The sequence below is a fragment of the Neohortaea acidophila genome (genome assembly GCF_010093505.1).
Source record: "Neohortaea acidophila strain CBS 113389 unplaced genomic scaffold BDY17scaffold_2, whole genome shotgun sequence".
NCBI lineage: Eukaryota > Fungi > Ascomycota > Dothideomycetes > Mycosphaerellales > Teratosphaeriaceae > Neohortaea > Neohortaea acidophila.
This window is the reverse complement of record NW_022985511.1, coordinates 10,982-26,368: the sequence shown is the minus strand read 5'-3', so window position 1 is coordinate 26,368 and position 15,387 is coordinate 10,982. Positions and strand designations below refer to the sequence as shown.

The following is a 15,387-nucleotide window of genomic DNA, read 5'->3' as shown; positions in this document are numbered from 1 at the left end:
TCATTGTCGACGGACTCAGGTGGGTGAGCGATATGTATTGGATTAGGCCAGATGCGTGCTCGGTTGGTGCTCGGTTGGTGCTTTTTGCGTTCCGTCGATGTTTGTACAATGTTCTATAATATTAACACATGCACGCTGTGCACTACGGAGTTGAGGTAATCGAGATTCTCACTCATGCTGGAGGTGTTACCCGCGGGAGTTGGAATGAGCGCGCTGCTTGCGGCCACCCTCCTCCACGGCGAAGTCCTTCAAGCGGGTGATTGAGGCTTCCACGGCTTCGCCGCTTCCGCCAGGAGGAGACGTCTCCATATTCGTACATGCTTCTTCCGCAACTCCTCGACGGAGGGAGCAGAAGTCACAAAGCCGCATCCTTACAGCTCGGGTCTGCTCACCGCCTTCCCAACCCCCACTTCGCAATCCTCTCCTGTACATCCGTCCACGCAATCTCCTTCAACGTCACCCCCTCCTCCTCACCCTGCTGCAACACCACCGTCGGCGCCCCCGAGCCCTGCCCCACATTCCGCACCTCGCCACCAAACACCGTCTTGGCCACCCGCCGCAGATCCTGCATCGTCACCGCCTCGATGTTGCGCACCATCTCCTTGACGGGGATCCGGCGGCCGTACACCTGCACCTGCCGGCCCAGATCCTCGAGTTCGACCATGCGGGATTCGAGGTTCATGAGCAGCGACGAGCGCAGCTGGTTCTTGGCCCGCTTGACTTCGATTTCGCTGAGGCGGCCCAGGCCCGTTTCCGTGGAGAGTAGGGACAGTTCGCGCGCCATGACGTCCAGCATGCGCGGGACGAATTGCGTGCCGCACGCCGCGCTGATGCCGAACACGCCGGAGTCCGTGTAGGCGTGGTTGAAGGCGACGCAGTTCTCCACCCAGCCGTGCTGGTTCAGGACGTTGGTGTAGAGCCGGCTGTACATGCCCTTGCCGGGTCCACCGGCGGAGAAACTGCCGCCGCCGCCGAGGAGGGTTTGGAGGGTGGCGATGGCGTAGATGTCGGGGTGGGAGATCGGAAGGGATTCGAAGGCGAGGTGGATGTGCGAGAGTCGCGGGATCATGGGACTTGGCGGGATAGGGAGCGGGGGGAGGGTGAGGAAGCCACCGGTGTAATGTGATGGGATGTCGTAGTCGATTGGTTGTTCGAGAGGGTGCGGAATAATTTGGGATGGGTCGAGAGGAGACACGGTTGCGGAGCGCGGAGCGGAGGTGGAGAGGTTCTTGAGAAAGGGAATCTTGGACATTAATCTCGAGTCCTTTTGCGAGGCCATCTGTGATGTCGGGTAAGGAGGGGTGATTTGTTGCTGTGCCGAGAGGTCTTGTGCTTCCACTGCAGGCTGTGGGCCCGAGGTGGCTATAGCCTTCATGTCTCCAAAATACTGCTCCGTCAGTCGGACGGCTTCGGCGTGAGGCACGCCGGCGAACGCCACCACGGTGCGCTCGGGCTTGAAGAAGGCCTTGCGGTATGCCTCGATGGTCCGTCGATCGATGCTCTCCAACCGCTCGCGCGGACAGAGCAGGGGATTTCCGAGCGTATTGTCCTTGTATGCAGCCATGTGCACCAGCTCGGGCAGAATGAGTTCCGGCTTCCCCCAAATCTCGCCAATCTCGTAGTCCGCAGTCTCCAATTGCCTCGCCACCTCTTCGTCGGTCACCAAGGGCTCACGAATGGTTTCGGCGAGGAGCGCGAGGGTTTGCGGAACGGCGGAGTTGAAGGTGGCCGACTGGTACATCAGACTTTCCCTCGACGACGCGCACTGGATGTTGCCGCCCAGCGTCTCGATGGACTCCAGCATCTGGTCCGCCGTGCGCTTGGACGTCGACTTGAAGGCCAGGCGGTCGATGATGTGGCTGACGCCTCGCAGCGCCTCGTTCTCGTACCGCGAGCCGGCGTCGATGTACACGCCGATGCCGGAGAAGTGGCCCGGCAAGGACTCGGTGGCCACGCGGATGCCATTTGGCAGCGTGGTTATTTCATCGGTCTCGGTGGGTTCGCGTTCGAGGGGGGTGGGGGAGGTGGTGGCATAAGACCGGAGGGAGAGTGGTGCCGCGCGCGATCGGGGGGATGAAGCGAGGCGCGAGAGGTGTCGGGGGAGGATCAGACTTCTGCGCATCGTCGATGCGGAGTGAGACTGAGACGGTAGCGGGTGGGAGGAGGAGGAGGGGGGGAAGCAGGATGCGTTGGAGGAGCACACGATCGCATCGAGTTTGACTTTCTTTACCTTGGAATCCGACGAGTGGGTCCGGAAGGTGAGCCGGGAGCAGGGTTTCGCGCTAGCCACGGGAGGGGCCGCTCGCGGATCATGATTGTTTCGGTCGCCGGCAACTCCCAACTTTGGAACTTCCAGGCTCTGCCGACCAGCTGAAGCAGGGCGAGCGAGGGGTGGGAGGGTGGTGTGTGGAGGCCAGTCGGGGCGAATGAGTGGCATGAACGGTGCCAGCACAACGAGTGGGTGGAATATGCTGCCTCAGAAAGAGGGGTCTGCGCCACCCAGGTTGACCCGGGGGTTGCGGGCGATTGCGTATGATGACCCGCCCATCCATTCCATGATTTACATCATTTCGCCCTCACATTCCCGAGAGCTTATCCTATTCCAACAAGCACATATAACCCCGTCCGACCCTCTGCCCTCCGTGAGCAACTGCTAAGCAATGCCAACACGTTGATCCCCTCTTGGTGTGACTTCCACCTTCTCTTCCCACCCCTTCACTGCTACACCATGAACGCCGATCCCTCGACCCCACCATCTTCCGATAGATCGCGGGCCTCCAGCGATGCCAGTTCCCGCACCTCGCGGAGACGCAAAGTCACGTCCCTCTGCATTCGCTTCGTGCGGTACGTTCGAGGCATCGACGACAAACATGTATACGTCGGGAACGTGCGACGGCCTCAGGTCGCGTATGTTCCTCCGCCGCCCTACGCTGCGGTAACGACGTGAAACACGAACCCTGAAGACCCGCCGTTGTTGAACTTGGGGGCTACACCATGGGCTCCAATCAGGTGCGTGGTAGTCCGTGACGAAGACCGATGCAACGAGCGCTGACCGCATATGCAGCTTACCAGAGTCAATGCCCCTCCGCATGAAAGACAACTCCGTGCTGCCGCGTGCGAGTGATCCCGCCGTGAAGGTGGCCGCCAGGGACCTCGCACTCGATTCTATCCGACACAGAAACGAATGACACGAATCATGTGCAATCCGACACTCCGAGATTCCATTCATAGCGCTAGATGAGCACCGATATCGTGAGCCGCGTACAAAAGATCATGCTTGCAAAATGTGCCGCTCCATTCCATTAGACGCCCCCGCTCTCTCTTGACTCCCTATCATTCCCATCGAATACAAATGGCCCCGCGTGGTTCCGCGGAGTTGGCGGGCCATCGCCAGACGGTGCTGGCATATTCATCACCCCAGCTGCCAAGGCGAATTGTGCGTTGGACGTAGGCGTGGCGGATCGAGGCCCGAGAAGCTCCGCCGACGATGACCGGTTCGCGTTGATGTCCATGGGTTGCGTGGTCGCGTCGGTCGTTGTTCTCTCCGTCGATTGATTCTGTGCGTGCAGTGTCGTCGTGGACATGAGTTCGGACAATTCCTCATCCGGTATTCGTTCTCTCGCGCCTCCTTCCTCTCTGTCTTCCGTCATGTCGTTTTGTCGAGCTTCATCCCACTCATCGTCATTCGGAGCGTCCATCTCCATTTCCTCGGGTCCCGCATCCCCCTCCGCTCCGCCCGCTTCGTCCATCTCATCTGCAACCGACTCTTCCCATTCTTCTGGCGGTTCGACGTCCGCGTCAAGATCCGCCACAAATCGGCAGTTCGGGCACATGAAATTCGGTGAGTTGCGGCCTTCGATCAAGTTGCGAATGCACTTGTAATGCCAAACATGTGAGCAGGGCGCGACGAATAATGCTTGGCACGGGGCTACCGGGTTTAAACAGATGGAGCACTCGGAGGAACCGGTCGCTGTAGCCTCTGAACCGCCAGCTTGGTTGTTGTTCAGGATGCGCTTGTGTGCGGAGGTATTGAAATTGTTCAGGCTCTTCTGCCAGCCGCGATTGCATTCGATGCGTATCTTCACGCACCTAAAGATGACCTCCTCGCCGCCCTTGAAATCGATGCCGAGTTGGACAACGTCGCCATCGTTAACAGGAAATGGGCGAGATTCTTGCCCTGGCGAGGAGAGCCGGACGTGATTCAGGAAGGTGCCGGAACTGGATTTGACGTCCTTGACGTACCACTGCCCATTGCTGCACCAGAACTCGCAATGTCTTCTGCTCACGACTTTGCTCTTGAAGCCGACGGGTAGGATGGGGGAATCGGGAGAGACGATGTTGATGTCCCGCTCACTGTACCGGCCGACTCGCACCACGCTGTGCGGTTGCTTCAGTGTTCGGGCGACGGCGGTGAAGTGGAGAGAGGGACGGGAAGAGCGGGACTCGGAGTGGGGGATGAAGCGGATCATGGGCAGCGCCGCGTCTTTGCTTGGTGTTGCTTCGTTCGTCGGGCCGGCATCACCGGGCGTGCTCTCTGTTGTTGAAGACTGCGATTGCGTGGGCGGGGGGCCTACATCGGCACTGGCCGTCGGGCCTGATCGCGCACTTGCCGCTCGTAATCGCTTCATGTCTGCGCTTGTGTTCGTTGTGTTCGTGCTCGCCGACGTGGGCAGAGGGTTTGTTCCGCTTCTTGACTTCATCAACGCCCTCGGCCGAGGTTCCTCCCCGCTGTCCTGCGATCCCTCCGTCGATGCTCCAGCCTGCTGTCGTTGTGAAGCCTGCTCGGACGCTCTTGACTCGGGGTCCGACGTGTCGCCTCTCGCGGAGTCCCTTGAGTAGTAGTTCCTCAGATAGCTCAGGCCCCTCAATCGGCTCGTCCGACTTGGTGACGGGGGCGGGGCGCTGGTGGTGGTGCTGTGAGTGGTGGCCGTGGCCAGGCCGGTGCTTCCAAGCATTGATGGGGATACGGCGGTGGTTGAAGAACCGCCAACGTAAGTGCACGCGTGTGGATGCGAAAAAGCAGGACGGAGGAGATGTTGCGATGGGTGAATGCAGTCACGGCGGAGATTCAACCCACGGAATTGTGGGGAGGCGCGGAGGGGAGGATGGATGTCGAGTGGATACCTGAGGCATCACGGGAAGGCCCGCCGGGCCCGCACCGAAGCCCGTTTTCACCAGAACTCTTGGCGCACACGAAAATGGCCTCCACCCGACGAACTTCACAACTTCGCGACCGAACACCAAGAACACCCATCCCACACAGCCGCAGCACCCAGCATTCAAGGTAATTCCATCGGAATCACATCTCCTCACGCCGTGTCGTGCATCTCCCACTAACTTGCGTCGCGAAGATGGTTGCGGCAAAGAAGCACGTCCCGATCGTGAAGAAGCGAACCGCAAAATTCAACCGCCATCAGTCTGATCGGTTCAAATGCGTCGCCCCGAGCTGGAGGAAGCCCAAGGGTATTGACAACCGTGTGAGGAGACGGTTCAAGGGCCAGGCGGTCATGCCAAAGGTGCGTGGAAGAGAACGAGATCGTGGACCGGTGGGATGGCCGATTGGCTTCTGCGACACCACCGAGTCCGACGAGATGGCATGGGAACCAGCACACTGACAGCTCGCCCCACAGATTGGTTTCGGAAGCAACAAGAAGACCCGTCACATGATGCCCTCCGGCCACAAGGCCTTCCTCGTCAACAACACCAACGACCTCGACCTCCTCCTCATGCACAACAAGACCTACGCCGCGGAGTGAGTACCCTCGACACCTCAACCCACATCATCGCCATGCTGACCTGCGAATTTAGGATCGCACACGCCGTCTCGTCGAGGAAGCGGATACAAATTGTGGCGCGCGCGAAGCAATTGGGGGTGAAGGTGACGAACGGCAAGGCCAAGATCTCGACGGAGTCATAGGTGGATGTGCATGAGCGTGGGATTCTGGACGAGGAGACAATGCATTCAAACTCTTTTGCCATGCTCCTTGATTGTGGATGTCCTATAACGCCACGCTAAAGTACCTCGTTGCAAATTGCTGGCGTAGTCGCCGAAGCACATCATCAGCTCTCATCCACCAGCGTAACTTCCTGACTCGAAGCACTCCAATACGCCAACACTTGCACCCGGAACTCCGCCATGACAATCCCAAACAGTTTCAGCAGCGCCGTCTGGTTGGAGTTCATCAGTTTGCCCTCCTCACACACCACGTGCTCCTCGTTCAGCACCACCTTGCCCTTGTCCAGTCTCGTCGGCATCCCCCACTTCCTGACCGTAGCTTCCAGTGAGTGTGGCAGAGGCACATCGTCTTCCACCGGTTGCTCACCACCAGTGCTGTGCACCACACCGGCAGGCACCACGAATGTCCTGGTGGCCGGATTGCCTGCCCTCGCAAAATCCACCTCAATGTACTCGCGAAAGTAATCCGCCACCTCCTCGGGGTCCCGACTCGTGCACAACAAACCCACGCTGCCATTCAGATGTGTCGATAGTCCCGCCAACCCCGGCATGTGCTCGTCCTCCGCCGTCGTTCCCAGCGCCTTCGCCATGACCTTTGTCTTGCCGAAGAACATTCTGCTGTCGCTGAAGTGTTGCCGGACGTCCTTGAGGTAGGTGTTGCGCATGTTCTCCACGCGGAAGACGATGATGTGTGGGTAGGTGTCGGCCGCGGCCCTCACGGCGGCGTAGAGCGAGGCGGACTTCTCTTTGCTGGGTTTCTTTTGCACCGATGAGGTGTGGACGATGCGGGCCCGCTTGGACTTGGGCATGATTGCGGTGTGATTAGAAGTCTTAAAGAGCCGGGATAGTGTTCTGAAAGATGCAGAGGTCGTGAGAAGGAGTGGTTCTTGCAATTCGCCGGAGAGTTCGAAATAATTTCTGTCCCACGATCTTCTGCCGCCGCTAAGTCCGAGTGATGCCTCAGGCTGCAACACTGGCCAGATGGTCCGAGCGTAAGTGGGTGCTCGTCGCGAACTTTTGACGCGCTTCCGCCTACACCTCTTGAATCTTGCCCACACCCACGCTCACTCTCTTACCACCGCCCCCCTCTCATCACCGTCACACCCCTCCTCGTCGCCGCGACAAGCCCCATCTCACATCACAGCGGCGTCATCGCATTCCATCGCCACGATGGGTGACGAAGTGAGCATCGACAAGGCCAGCTTCCACACCCGCCTGTCCTCGCTCATCACGCAGTGGAAGGCGGACAAGCGCAGTGGCAACAATGTCTTTGGCGACGTCGGCAGCATCGTGGTGGTAATGGGCAAGAGTGACGAGGCACAATCCTTCCACAAAACCAACGCCACCCAGTTCTGGCTGCTGGGCTACGAGTTCCCCGCTACCCTCTTCCTCTTCACCCTCGAGGCCATGTACATCGTCACCACCAAGAAGAAGGCGGCGTACCTCGACGTGCTCAAGGACGGCAAGATCCCCATCGAAATCATCGTGCGTGGCAAGGACGCCGAGGAGAATGCCAAGCAGTTTGAGCGCTGCCTGGATATCATCAAAAACGCTGGGAAGAAGGTCGGCGTGCTCACCAAAGATGCTTCCACCGGCCCGTTCGTGCAGGAATGGAAGACTGCATTTGGGGACATCAGCAAGGATGTGGAGGAAGTCGACATCGGCCCCGCACTCTCGCAAGCCATGGCGGTCAAGGACGAGAACGAACTGCGAGCCATCAGCAACGCGTCACGTGCTTCGGCCAACGTGATGCAGGACTACTTCATCGATGCCATGTCGAACATCCTCGACGACGGCAAGAAGATCACCCACAAAGCCCTCTCGGACCGAGTCGAGGGCAAGCTGGACGACGACAAGTTCTTCCGCGCCATGAAACTGCCGGCGAACTTCGACGCTCTTCAGCTGGATTGGAGCTTTCGGCCGATCGTGATGAGCGGCGGCAACTTCGATTTGAAGATGGGCGCCGAGCCGGATGAGAACAACCTGCACGCGGGCGTCATCGTCTCTTCGCTGGGTATGCGATACCAGAACTACGCCGCCGCGGTGGCACGGACGTACCTTGTCGATCCCACGAAAGCGCAAGAGAACATGTACAAGCTGCTTCTGAACGTGCACGAGACCGTCATCAAGGAGATGCGCGATGGCGTCGTGGCCAAGGATGTCTACGCCAAAGCCCTCAACCTGGTAAAGGCAAAGAAGCCCGAGCTGGAGAAGAATTTTGTGAAGAATGTCGGTGCTGGCATCGGAATAGAATTGCGCGACAGCAGCCTCGTTCTCAACGCCAAGGATACGCGGACGCTCCGGGATGGCATGACGTTCACCGTCACCACCGGCTTCTCCGACCTGGAGAACAAAGAGGCGACCGACAAGAAGCGTGACGGCACGTATGCCCTCCTGCTGACGGACACGGTGCGCATCACCTCCGGCAACGATGCATACGTCTTCACCAAGCACGCGGCAACGGACACGGAGACCACGTTGTTCTTCTTCAACGATGACGAGGAGGAGGAGAAGAAAGAGAAGCCGAAAGCGAAGAGGGACAACCGCACGGCGATAGCATCGTCGAACGAGCTCAAGACCCGCACTCGTGGACAAGGCCAGGCCACCGTGAATGAGGAAAAGGAGAACGCCCGTCGCGATCATCAGAGGCAGCTGAGGGCCAAGAAACATCGGGATGGACTGGACAAGTATCGTGAAGGGCACGGCAACTTGAACGGGACGGAGGTGAAGAAGTTCAAGCGGTTCGAGTCGTACAAACAACACAACCAATTTCCCTCACGAACTCGGGACTTGATGGTGGTGGCCGACCCAAAGACCAACTCTATCCTCGTGCCGATCATGGGCCGTCCAGTGCCCTTCCACATCAACACCCTCAAAAACGCGACGACGAGTACCGAGGGGGATTTCTGCTACCTCCGCATCAACTTCCTCTCTCCCGGCCAAGGCGTGGGACGCAAAGACGATCAACCGTTCGAAGATCCAGCGGCCCAGTTCATCCGCTCCCTGACGTTCCGTAGCAGAGATGTGGACCGCATGGAAGGCATCAAGGACTCCATCACCGAGATGAAGAAAGCAGCCGTGCGCAAGGAGCAGGAGAAGAAGGACATGGAGGACGTGGTGGAGCAGGACAAGCTGATCGAGATTCGCAATCGCCGTCCCATCCGCCTGGAAAACGTCTTCATGCGTCCGGCGATGGAGAGCAAGCGCATCAGCGGTGCGGTGGAGATTCACCAGAACGGTCTCCGTTATCACCATCTCGGCGGCGGTCAGAAGGTCGATTTGCTGTTCAGCAACGTCAAGCACCTGTTCTTCCAGCCCTGTGTGGGCGAGTTGATCGTTATCATCCACGTGCATCTGAAAGACCCCATCATCATCGGGAAGAAGAAGACGAAGGATGTGCAGTTCTATCGCGAGGCCACCGACATGCAATTCGATGATACGGGCAACCGCAAGCGGAAGCATCGCTACGGTGACGAAGAGGAGTTCGAAGCGGAACAGGAGGAGAAGCGAAGACGGGCACAGCTCGACAAGGAGTTCCGCAACTTCAGCGAGAAGATTGCGGACGCTGGAAAGGGCGACGGGCTGTCTGTGGACATGCCGTTCCGTGACTTGGGCTTCAACGGTGTGCCGGCTCGCAGCTCCGTGACGATCATCCCCACGACGGACTGCCTGGTGCAGCTCGTGGAGCCGCCGTTCCTGGTCATCACGCTCACCGAGATCGAAGTGGTGCATCTCGAGCGAGTGCAGTTCGGGCTGAAGAACTTCGACATGGCGGTGGTGTACAACGACTTCACCCGCCAACCCACCCACATCAACACCATTCCGGTGGAGTCACTGGACAGCGTGAAAGACTGGCTCGACAGCGTGGACATTCCCTTCACCGAAGGCCCGCTCAACCTCAACTGGCCGACGATCATGAAGACCATCATCTACGATCCGCACCTCTTCTTCGCAGAAGGCGGCTGGGACTTCCTCAACACGCAATCCGATTCGGAAGACGAGGAGGAGGAAGAGGAGGAGAGTGCGTTTGAAGTGTCCGATGCCGAGCTCGCTAGTGGCGAGAGCAGCGAGGACGAGTCGGAATTCGATGATGACGCTTCGGCCGAGGCCAGCGAGGAGGAAGTGAGTGAGGAGGACGAAGGAGAGGACTGGGATGAGATGGAGACGAAGTTGAAGTCGAAGAAAGAGCGTGCGGAGGAAGCCGACGAGAAGAAGGTCAAGAAGGGCAAGAAGTAGATCCCTCTTTTCCTACCGTCGACGACAGGGGCATCGATTGGTCTGCGGGCTTGCGGTGATTGCTGCAACGGTTAGTAGCATATGATATCTTAAAAAAATATGGATTTCACGCGAGACTCTCGCGACGTGTTGTTTTGGACGTGCACTCGTGGAGCAAGGCTAGCAAGGCTAACAAGGCTAAGGGTCTCCGAACCCACTTAAAGCACTTGCGTCACCGCACGCGTATAAAACGCGTCTCCCGGGCCTGTTGTGTTCGTCCATGTTCCCTCCCATCTTTTTGGTATTGTTCTGACTTGGATTGTACAAACGAGCGACATTATGGGTGCCACCAAGAAGGAACCCCGACGGCGTGCGGAGTCCGAAGAGCGTTCTAGTGGGGAGGATATGTCGGACAAGGGCGAGGTGAGTGAAGAGTATACTGCCGTGGCAAGTCTACGATCGCTGCTGACCATGTACAGCTCACCAAAGTCACAAAGAAGTCAAAGAAGAACAAGCATAAGAAGAAGACGAAGGAAAAGAGGAAGAAGACTGGCTTCCTCGATCTGCCCGGAGAGCTACGCAACATGATTTACGAGGAGGCCCTGGTGCAGCCCAAGACGATCGAGATCACTGCCGACGGGCCCGGCGAGCCCGCTCTTCTGCAAGTGAACAAGGAGATCCGCGAGCAGGCCCGGGCAATGTACTACAAGTCGAACAAGTTCAGCTTCTTCGTTCGCAATGCGAAAGGCGCCGCATTCACGCCCTTTGTCAAGCAAGCCAGCGAATTCCTCGACTTGGAGACGAAGCCGTTTGGGTTCCGCATGGCTGGCAAAGCCAGCTTCAAGAACCTGGTAGGTTTCGACGTCCCCGCAGACACGTGTGCTTCTCGTGCTGATGACGATGTTCCAGATCAAGTGGGTGAAGGCACACCAGCACCAAGGCGGCATCATGCCCATCTTCGAGGCTCCGGAAACGACGTACGAAGCGGTCATGGCCGCGGCGCTGAAGATGGTGCAGCCGCTGAGCCACCTGCCGTGGAAGGTGCAGAAGCAAGTCTTGCTCGCCTTCTACGATGGGTTGAAGGGCACGGATTCGGAGTGGGTGAAGGAGTATGATCGGGTCGGGCAGTGGGACGAATTCCTCTACCTGTCCGGACAATCGCCGTGATGCTGATTGCTCGGGAGACGGCGAGGGTGCATGGTTTGCATCGGGCGGGATTCTTGGGAATAAAACACTTGGTCAAATGAGTCCTGGTCGAAACATCTCATCAAATGCTCCATCGATCCTTCCCCACCATAATGAACAGCGCGTCGTCCAATGGCAGCTCCGACCTCGGCTTCCCCACCACGCTGACCTCCATCCCCGGCAATCAACTTCCCCATGCAAGTCAACGGCAAAGGAATTGATGTCTTGTCTTGCAATGTGATGATCAGTTCATCATCTTCAATTCCGTCAACCACTTGTGTTGTATTCTGTTCATAAACAACCGCCGCAATGTTGATCAAACCGTCCAATCGCCCCATCCGCATCGCGGGTCAGTGACAAGCCTCGTTCTCCATTACCATCCTCAATACTAACGGAAGCAGGCGCCTCGGGCTCCGTATCCGACCGTCGCTTCGCCATGGCCGCCTTCGCTCATAATTACCCCACAGAGCCCATCGACGTGATATGTTGCGACTACATGAGCGAAGGCACCATGGCGCCGGCCGCCATGAGGAAGGCCACGGACCCCGAAGGCACGCAACAGGCGCATCATCTGATGGATCCCGTCGGCCCGGCCTTCGAACGGACGTTCCTGGAAGCCCTCCAGCCCGCACTCGAGGACGTGAGCAAGTACGGAATCCGCATCGCCGCCAACGCCGGGGCCAGCAATACAAAGAAATGCTACGAAGCCGTGGTCGCCATGGTCAAGGATAAGGGACTTGATATCCCGGTGGCGTGGATCGAAGGCGATGATGTCCTGAGTGCGTTTCGAAAGGATCTCGACAACGGCACCGGCGGGTTCAAGAGTCTCCACACGGGTCTCAGCCTCGCCGACTGGAAGACTTCTGGTTTCGAAGCCATAGGCGCTCAGGCGTATCTTGGTGGCATGGGCATCGCAGAGGCTTTCCGGCAAGGCGCGCAGATTGTCGTCTGTGGTCGAGTGAGCGATGCCAGTCCATTCATCGGTGCGGCGGCTTGGTGGCACAGCTGGAGTCGAGATATGCTGGAACCCATTGCGAACGCCTTGATCGCGGGCCACCTGCTCGAGTGCAGTACGTACATCACCGGTGGCAATTATTCTGGCTTCCAGGCGCTCGAACAGTCGAGTTGGGGCTGGACCGAGCTGGGCTTCCCCATTGGAGAGATCAGCAAGGATGGGAGTGTTGTGATCACGAAGCAGAAGAATACGCCGGGCGTGGTAACGGTGCACACGTGTTCCTCGCAACTGTAAGTGCCTCTTCTGACCCTTCGTCTGCGTCTGATGGAAGCTCACACGGCCAGACTTTATGAAGTGCAAGGCGTGTGGTACTACAACAGCGACGTGACCGCCGTCCTCAGCGACATCTGGTTCGAACAGATCGGCGCGGACCGTGTAGCCCTCCGCGGCGTTCGAGCCCTTCCGCCCCCGCCGACCACCAAAGTCGGCATCACGGCTTTGGGTGGCTACCAAGCCGAAAACATGTGGTTCGCGACTGGCCTCGATGTGCCCGCAAAGGCGCGCATGCTGGAGCAGCAACTCCGAGCCGTCCTCGCCCCTTTCTCCGACAAGTTCACGCTGCTCAGGTTCCAGACCATTGGCACACCGGGCGTGAATGCCGACTCGCAGGACGCGGCGACGGTGTGCTTCCGCATCTTTGTCCAGGCGAAGCGGCAGCAAGATGTGGCGCCGAAGAAGTTCTTGCGACCAGTCACGGACAGCATCATGCAGTGCTACCCGGGCGGGACGTATAATTTGGACATCAGACAAGGGCTCCCGAAGCCTTTTTACGAATACTACGTCACTCTCCTGCCGCAGAGTGAGGTGAAACACGCCGTGCATTTCAACGGCAAGACCACGCCCATTGCTCCCCCTCCGAACACGAAGACGTTCCCCGAGCGGCCACCCTCACAAGCCACCACCGAAGCCAAGGTGGACCTCGCGTCTTTCGGCCCGACACAACGACTTCCACTGGGCACGATCGCATACGGACGCTCGGGCGACAAGGGCTCCGACGCCAATTGCGGCCTCTGGGTGCGGCACGAAGACGAGTACGCATGGCTGCGCAACCTGCTGTCCATCGACAGCATCAAAGCCTTGCTCGCCCGGGAGTACTGGAATCCGCCGGCGCCGAAACCCACGCCATTCATTGAGCGCTGCGAGCTGCCGAACCTGAAGGGCGTGCATTTCCTGTTCCGCAACTTGTTGGACCGGGGCGTGACGAGCACGAGCAGCATTGATTTCCTGGGTAAGAATGTGGCCGAGTTCCTCCGGCAAAGGGAGGTGGATATCCCCACCCGGTTCCTGGCGAGGGGAAAGTTGTGAAGCGTGGTAGACAGACTAAATGCTGTTGAGAAGGGCAGTGATTCCCCAGCCCGCAGCACATGCCTTGAGGGCCACGCGGCCTATAGCATCGTTAGCATCGTGATCGCGAGTCGCTCGGTGATGATGTTAAAAACACACCGAAATTGGACATGCGCCATTTCACCAGCACCCTCTCGAAGTCCTTCGCCGCCTTCTCATCCTCCACGTCCTTCTCCAACTTGACCAACAACGCCACGAATCGTCGATTGATCGGCAACATGACTTGAAAGACGTATACTGTGATGCTGATGTAGAAACAAAAGGCCGCGATCAAGTACGGCATGCGAGCCCTGGCCGTGGAGCATTGATCTCGGTAGACAAAGGCCAGGATGAGCGCGACGAGGTTGCCGAGCTCGGCGACGATGTTGAGCGGGGGAAAGAAGCGCTCGCTGTTGTGCAGCAGAGTCTTGGTGTGTTTGGCGGCGAGGAGAGCGCTCGTCCCGGCTTTGCTGTTTGGCAGGGAGTGTGGAGCGAGCGAGGGCATCACCACGAGGGACTGGAAGAGTCCCGCACCTGGAGGGTGTTAACTAGGGGGGATCAGTATGGATGGCTTGGATGAGGTGACGACGGACCGAAGCTCGCCGTTGTCCCCAACACGGCGGTGAGTTGTAGGGAAAGAAGCACCGTCCAGACGGTGGGCGAGCACGACATCTCTGCGGTGAGCTTCACGGTCGTGTGTCTTCTACCCCAGCAAGTCAAGACGAAGTGGTGTTGATCATGTCGCCATCCGGCAACCTTCTCCGCTCTTCCCCCCGAAAGTTCGCCGGATAACTTAACTCATCACGCGAGACCCACGCCGCGATGTCCGTCCAGAGAGACGCGACGGAATGGAAGCTACAAACCCACTCTTCGCCGTGAACTAAGGAAATTGACCGCACGGCCAATCTTGTGGTGTGGATATCATCAGGTGGGGGACGGAACCCCTGACGTTTCATTCTCAATGTCCTTCCCCCGCGGCCTGCACCTTCCTCTTCCTTCCTCTGCACCTTCCTCATCGTCTCTTCATCCATCCCTCACCATCTGTATCAGCCCGACCTCATCACATCACATTTCATCCTGCTGCAGGCCCGCCGTCTTCCCATCGGGCTCCCTCTGGTCTCAGCATCTTCATCCTACAGTGGGAAGGCTTTGGCAATGATATTCGAGGCCACGTTCATCTAGCTGGTCCGTCACATCACATCACATTCACTCTTTTCGTCGGCATGGATCGTCGTCACATCCGACCTGGGTCTCCATTCGTCCTCATCGACGTACCATCCAGTCCTTTACCACCGCTATACTCGCCAGAAACCCCAAGAGATGAGGCCAATTCGCCGCCCTTGTCGCCCTTGACACCCCCATCCGCGCAAAGATCGAATGGATCCGCGGGAATCGAAGACGATTCGCCTCCGTTTCTTCACCCGTCGCCGCCGTCCCATCGAAAACGGAAAGCATCCGTGGGACTCGAAGATAGTTCGCCGTCGTCTTTAGCCCCGCTGCCAACACCACCCCATCGCAAATTGAAGAAACCTGCAACAATCGAGGACAACTCGCCGTCGTTTCTTCGCCTGTGCCCGACATCCCATCGAAAATCGAAGCCGTTCGTGAGACTCGAGGGCAGTTCGCCCCCGTTTTCTCACGTGTCACCGCCGGCCCATCGACCTTCTCAAGAACCCGCGAGAATCGAGAACAA

The 15,387-nt window shown here is 58.4% G+C and overlaps 8 protein-coding genes across 8 annotated transcripts; 4 read left to right on the top strand and 4 right to left on the bottom strand.

Annotated features, from left to right (window-relative positions):
- Positions 1-388: 388 nt before the first annotated feature.
- BDY17DRAFT_314933 (Metalloenzyme, LuxS/M16 peptidase-like protein) lies at positions 389-2,437 on the bottom strand (the record flags this gene model as incomplete). Its single annotated transcript, XM_033735864.1, has 2 exons — positions 389-1,990; positions 2,231-2,437. 2 exons carry the CDS (start codon positions 2,435-2,437, stop codon positions 389-391), a joined length of 1,809 nt encoding a protein of 602 aa, XP_033592475.1.
- Positions 2,438-3,773: 1,336 nt separating this feature from the next.
- BDY17DRAFT_241138 (SMAD/FHA domain-containing protein) lies at positions 3,774-4,391 on the bottom strand (the record flags this gene model as incomplete). Its single annotated transcript, XM_033730372.1, has 1 exon — positions 3,774-4,391. A coding segment is annotated over one exon (618 nt), but the record flags the coding sequence as incomplete, so codon positions are not given.
- A 960-nt stretch (positions 4,392-5,351) lies between these two features.
- On the top strand, positions 5,352-5,917 carry BDY17DRAFT_307507 (ribosomal protein L32e; the record flags this gene model as incomplete). Its single annotated transcript, XM_033735123.1, has 3 exons — positions 5,352-5,516; positions 5,631-5,752; positions 5,809-5,917. The coding sequence occupies 3 exons, from the start codon at positions 5,352-5,354 to the stop codon at positions 5,915-5,917; spliced, it is 396 nt and encodes a 131-aa protein (XP_033592473.1).
- Positions 5,918-6,060: 143 nt separating this feature from the next.
- BDY17DRAFT_246642 (ribosomal protein L10-domain-containing protein) lies at positions 6,061-6,765 on the bottom strand (the record flags this gene model as incomplete). The annotated part of the gene is made up of 1 exon (XM_033730743.1): positions 6,061-6,765. The coding sequence occupies one exon, from the start codon at positions 6,763-6,765 to the stop codon at positions 6,061-6,063; it is 705 nt and encodes a 234-aa protein (XP_033592472.1).
- Positions 6,766-7,011: 246 nt separating this feature from the next.
- BDY17DRAFT_290504 (FACT complex protein) lies at positions 7,012-10,324 on the top strand. Its single transcript, XM_033732520.1, has one exon. The coding sequence runs from the start codon at positions 7,127-7,129 to the stop codon at positions 10,190-10,192; it is 3,066 nt and encodes a 1,021-aa protein (XP_033592471.1). The 5' UTR covers positions 7,012-7,126; the 3' UTR covers positions 10,193-10,324.
- A 90-nt stretch (positions 10,325-10,414) lies between these two features.
- Positions 10,415-11,565, top strand: BDY17DRAFT_66806 (uncharacterized protein). Its single transcript, XM_033738590.1, has 3 exons — positions 10,415-10,594; positions 10,651-11,022; positions 11,081-11,565. Exons 1-3 carry the CDS (start codon positions 10,511-10,513, stop codon positions 11,336-11,338), a joined length of 714 nt encoding a protein of 237 aa, XP_033592470.1. The 5' UTR covers positions 10,415-10,510; the 3' UTR covers positions 11,339-11,565.
- Positions 11,566-11,665: 100 nt separating this feature from the next.
- Positions 11,666-13,676, top strand: BDY17DRAFT_320741 (DUF1446 domain-containing protein; the record flags this gene model as incomplete). Its single annotated transcript, XM_033736503.1, has 3 exons — positions 11,666-11,705; positions 11,758-12,601; positions 12,656-13,676. 3 exons carry the CDS (start codon positions 11,666-11,668, stop codon positions 13,674-13,676), a joined length of 1,905 nt encoding a protein of 634 aa, XP_033592469.1.
- BDY17DRAFT_66770 (uncharacterized protein) lies at positions 13,443-14,641 on the bottom strand. The gene is made up of 3 exons (XM_033738588.1): positions 14,288-14,641; positions 13,815-14,228; positions 13,443-13,756 (listed from the first exon to the last, which is right to left on the bottom strand). The coding sequence occupies exons 1-3, from the start codon at positions 14,364-14,366 to the stop codon at positions 13,692-13,694; spliced, it is 558 nt and encodes a 185-aa protein (XP_033592468.1). The 5' UTR covers positions 14,367-14,641; the 3' UTR covers positions 13,443-13,691.
- Positions 14,642-15,387: the final 746 nt, after the last annotated feature.

What these genes read in the sequence shown, in the direction of transcription:
- BDY17DRAFT_290504 (XM_033732520.1), top strand. Translation starts at nt 7,127, where the DNA reads ATGGGTGACGAAGTGAGCATCGACAAGGCCAGCTTCCACACCCGCCTG.
- BDY17DRAFT_66806 (XM_033738590.1), top strand. Translation starts at nt 10,511, where the DNA reads ATGGGTGCCACCAAGAAGGAACCCCGACGGCGTGCGGAGTCCGAAGAG. An exon ending in ATATGTCGGACAAGGGCGAG is followed by an intron (nt 10,595 to 10,650) that starts GTGAGTGAAGAG and finishes GACCATGTACAG; the next exon opens with CTCACCAAAGTCACAAAGAA. An exon ending in AAGCCAGCTTCAAGAACCTG is followed by an intron (nt 11,023 to 11,080) that starts GTAGGTTTCGAC and finishes ACGATGTTCCAG; the next exon opens with ATCAAGTGGGTGAAGGCACA.
- BDY17DRAFT_66770 (XM_033738588.1), bottom strand. Translation starts at nt 14,366, where the DNA reads ATGTCGTGCTCGCCCACCGTCTGGACGGTGCTTCTTTCCCTACAACTC. An exon ending in GGGGACAACGGCGAGCTTCG is followed by an intron (nt 14,229 to 14,287) that starts GTCCGTCGTCAC and finishes AACACCCTCCAG; the next exon opens with GTGCGGGACTCTTCCAGTCC. An exon ending in ATGGCGCATGTCCAATTTCG is followed by an intron (nt 13,757 to 13,814) that starts GTGTGTTTTTAA and finishes ACGATGCTATAG; the next exon opens with GCCGCGTGGCCCTCAAGGCA.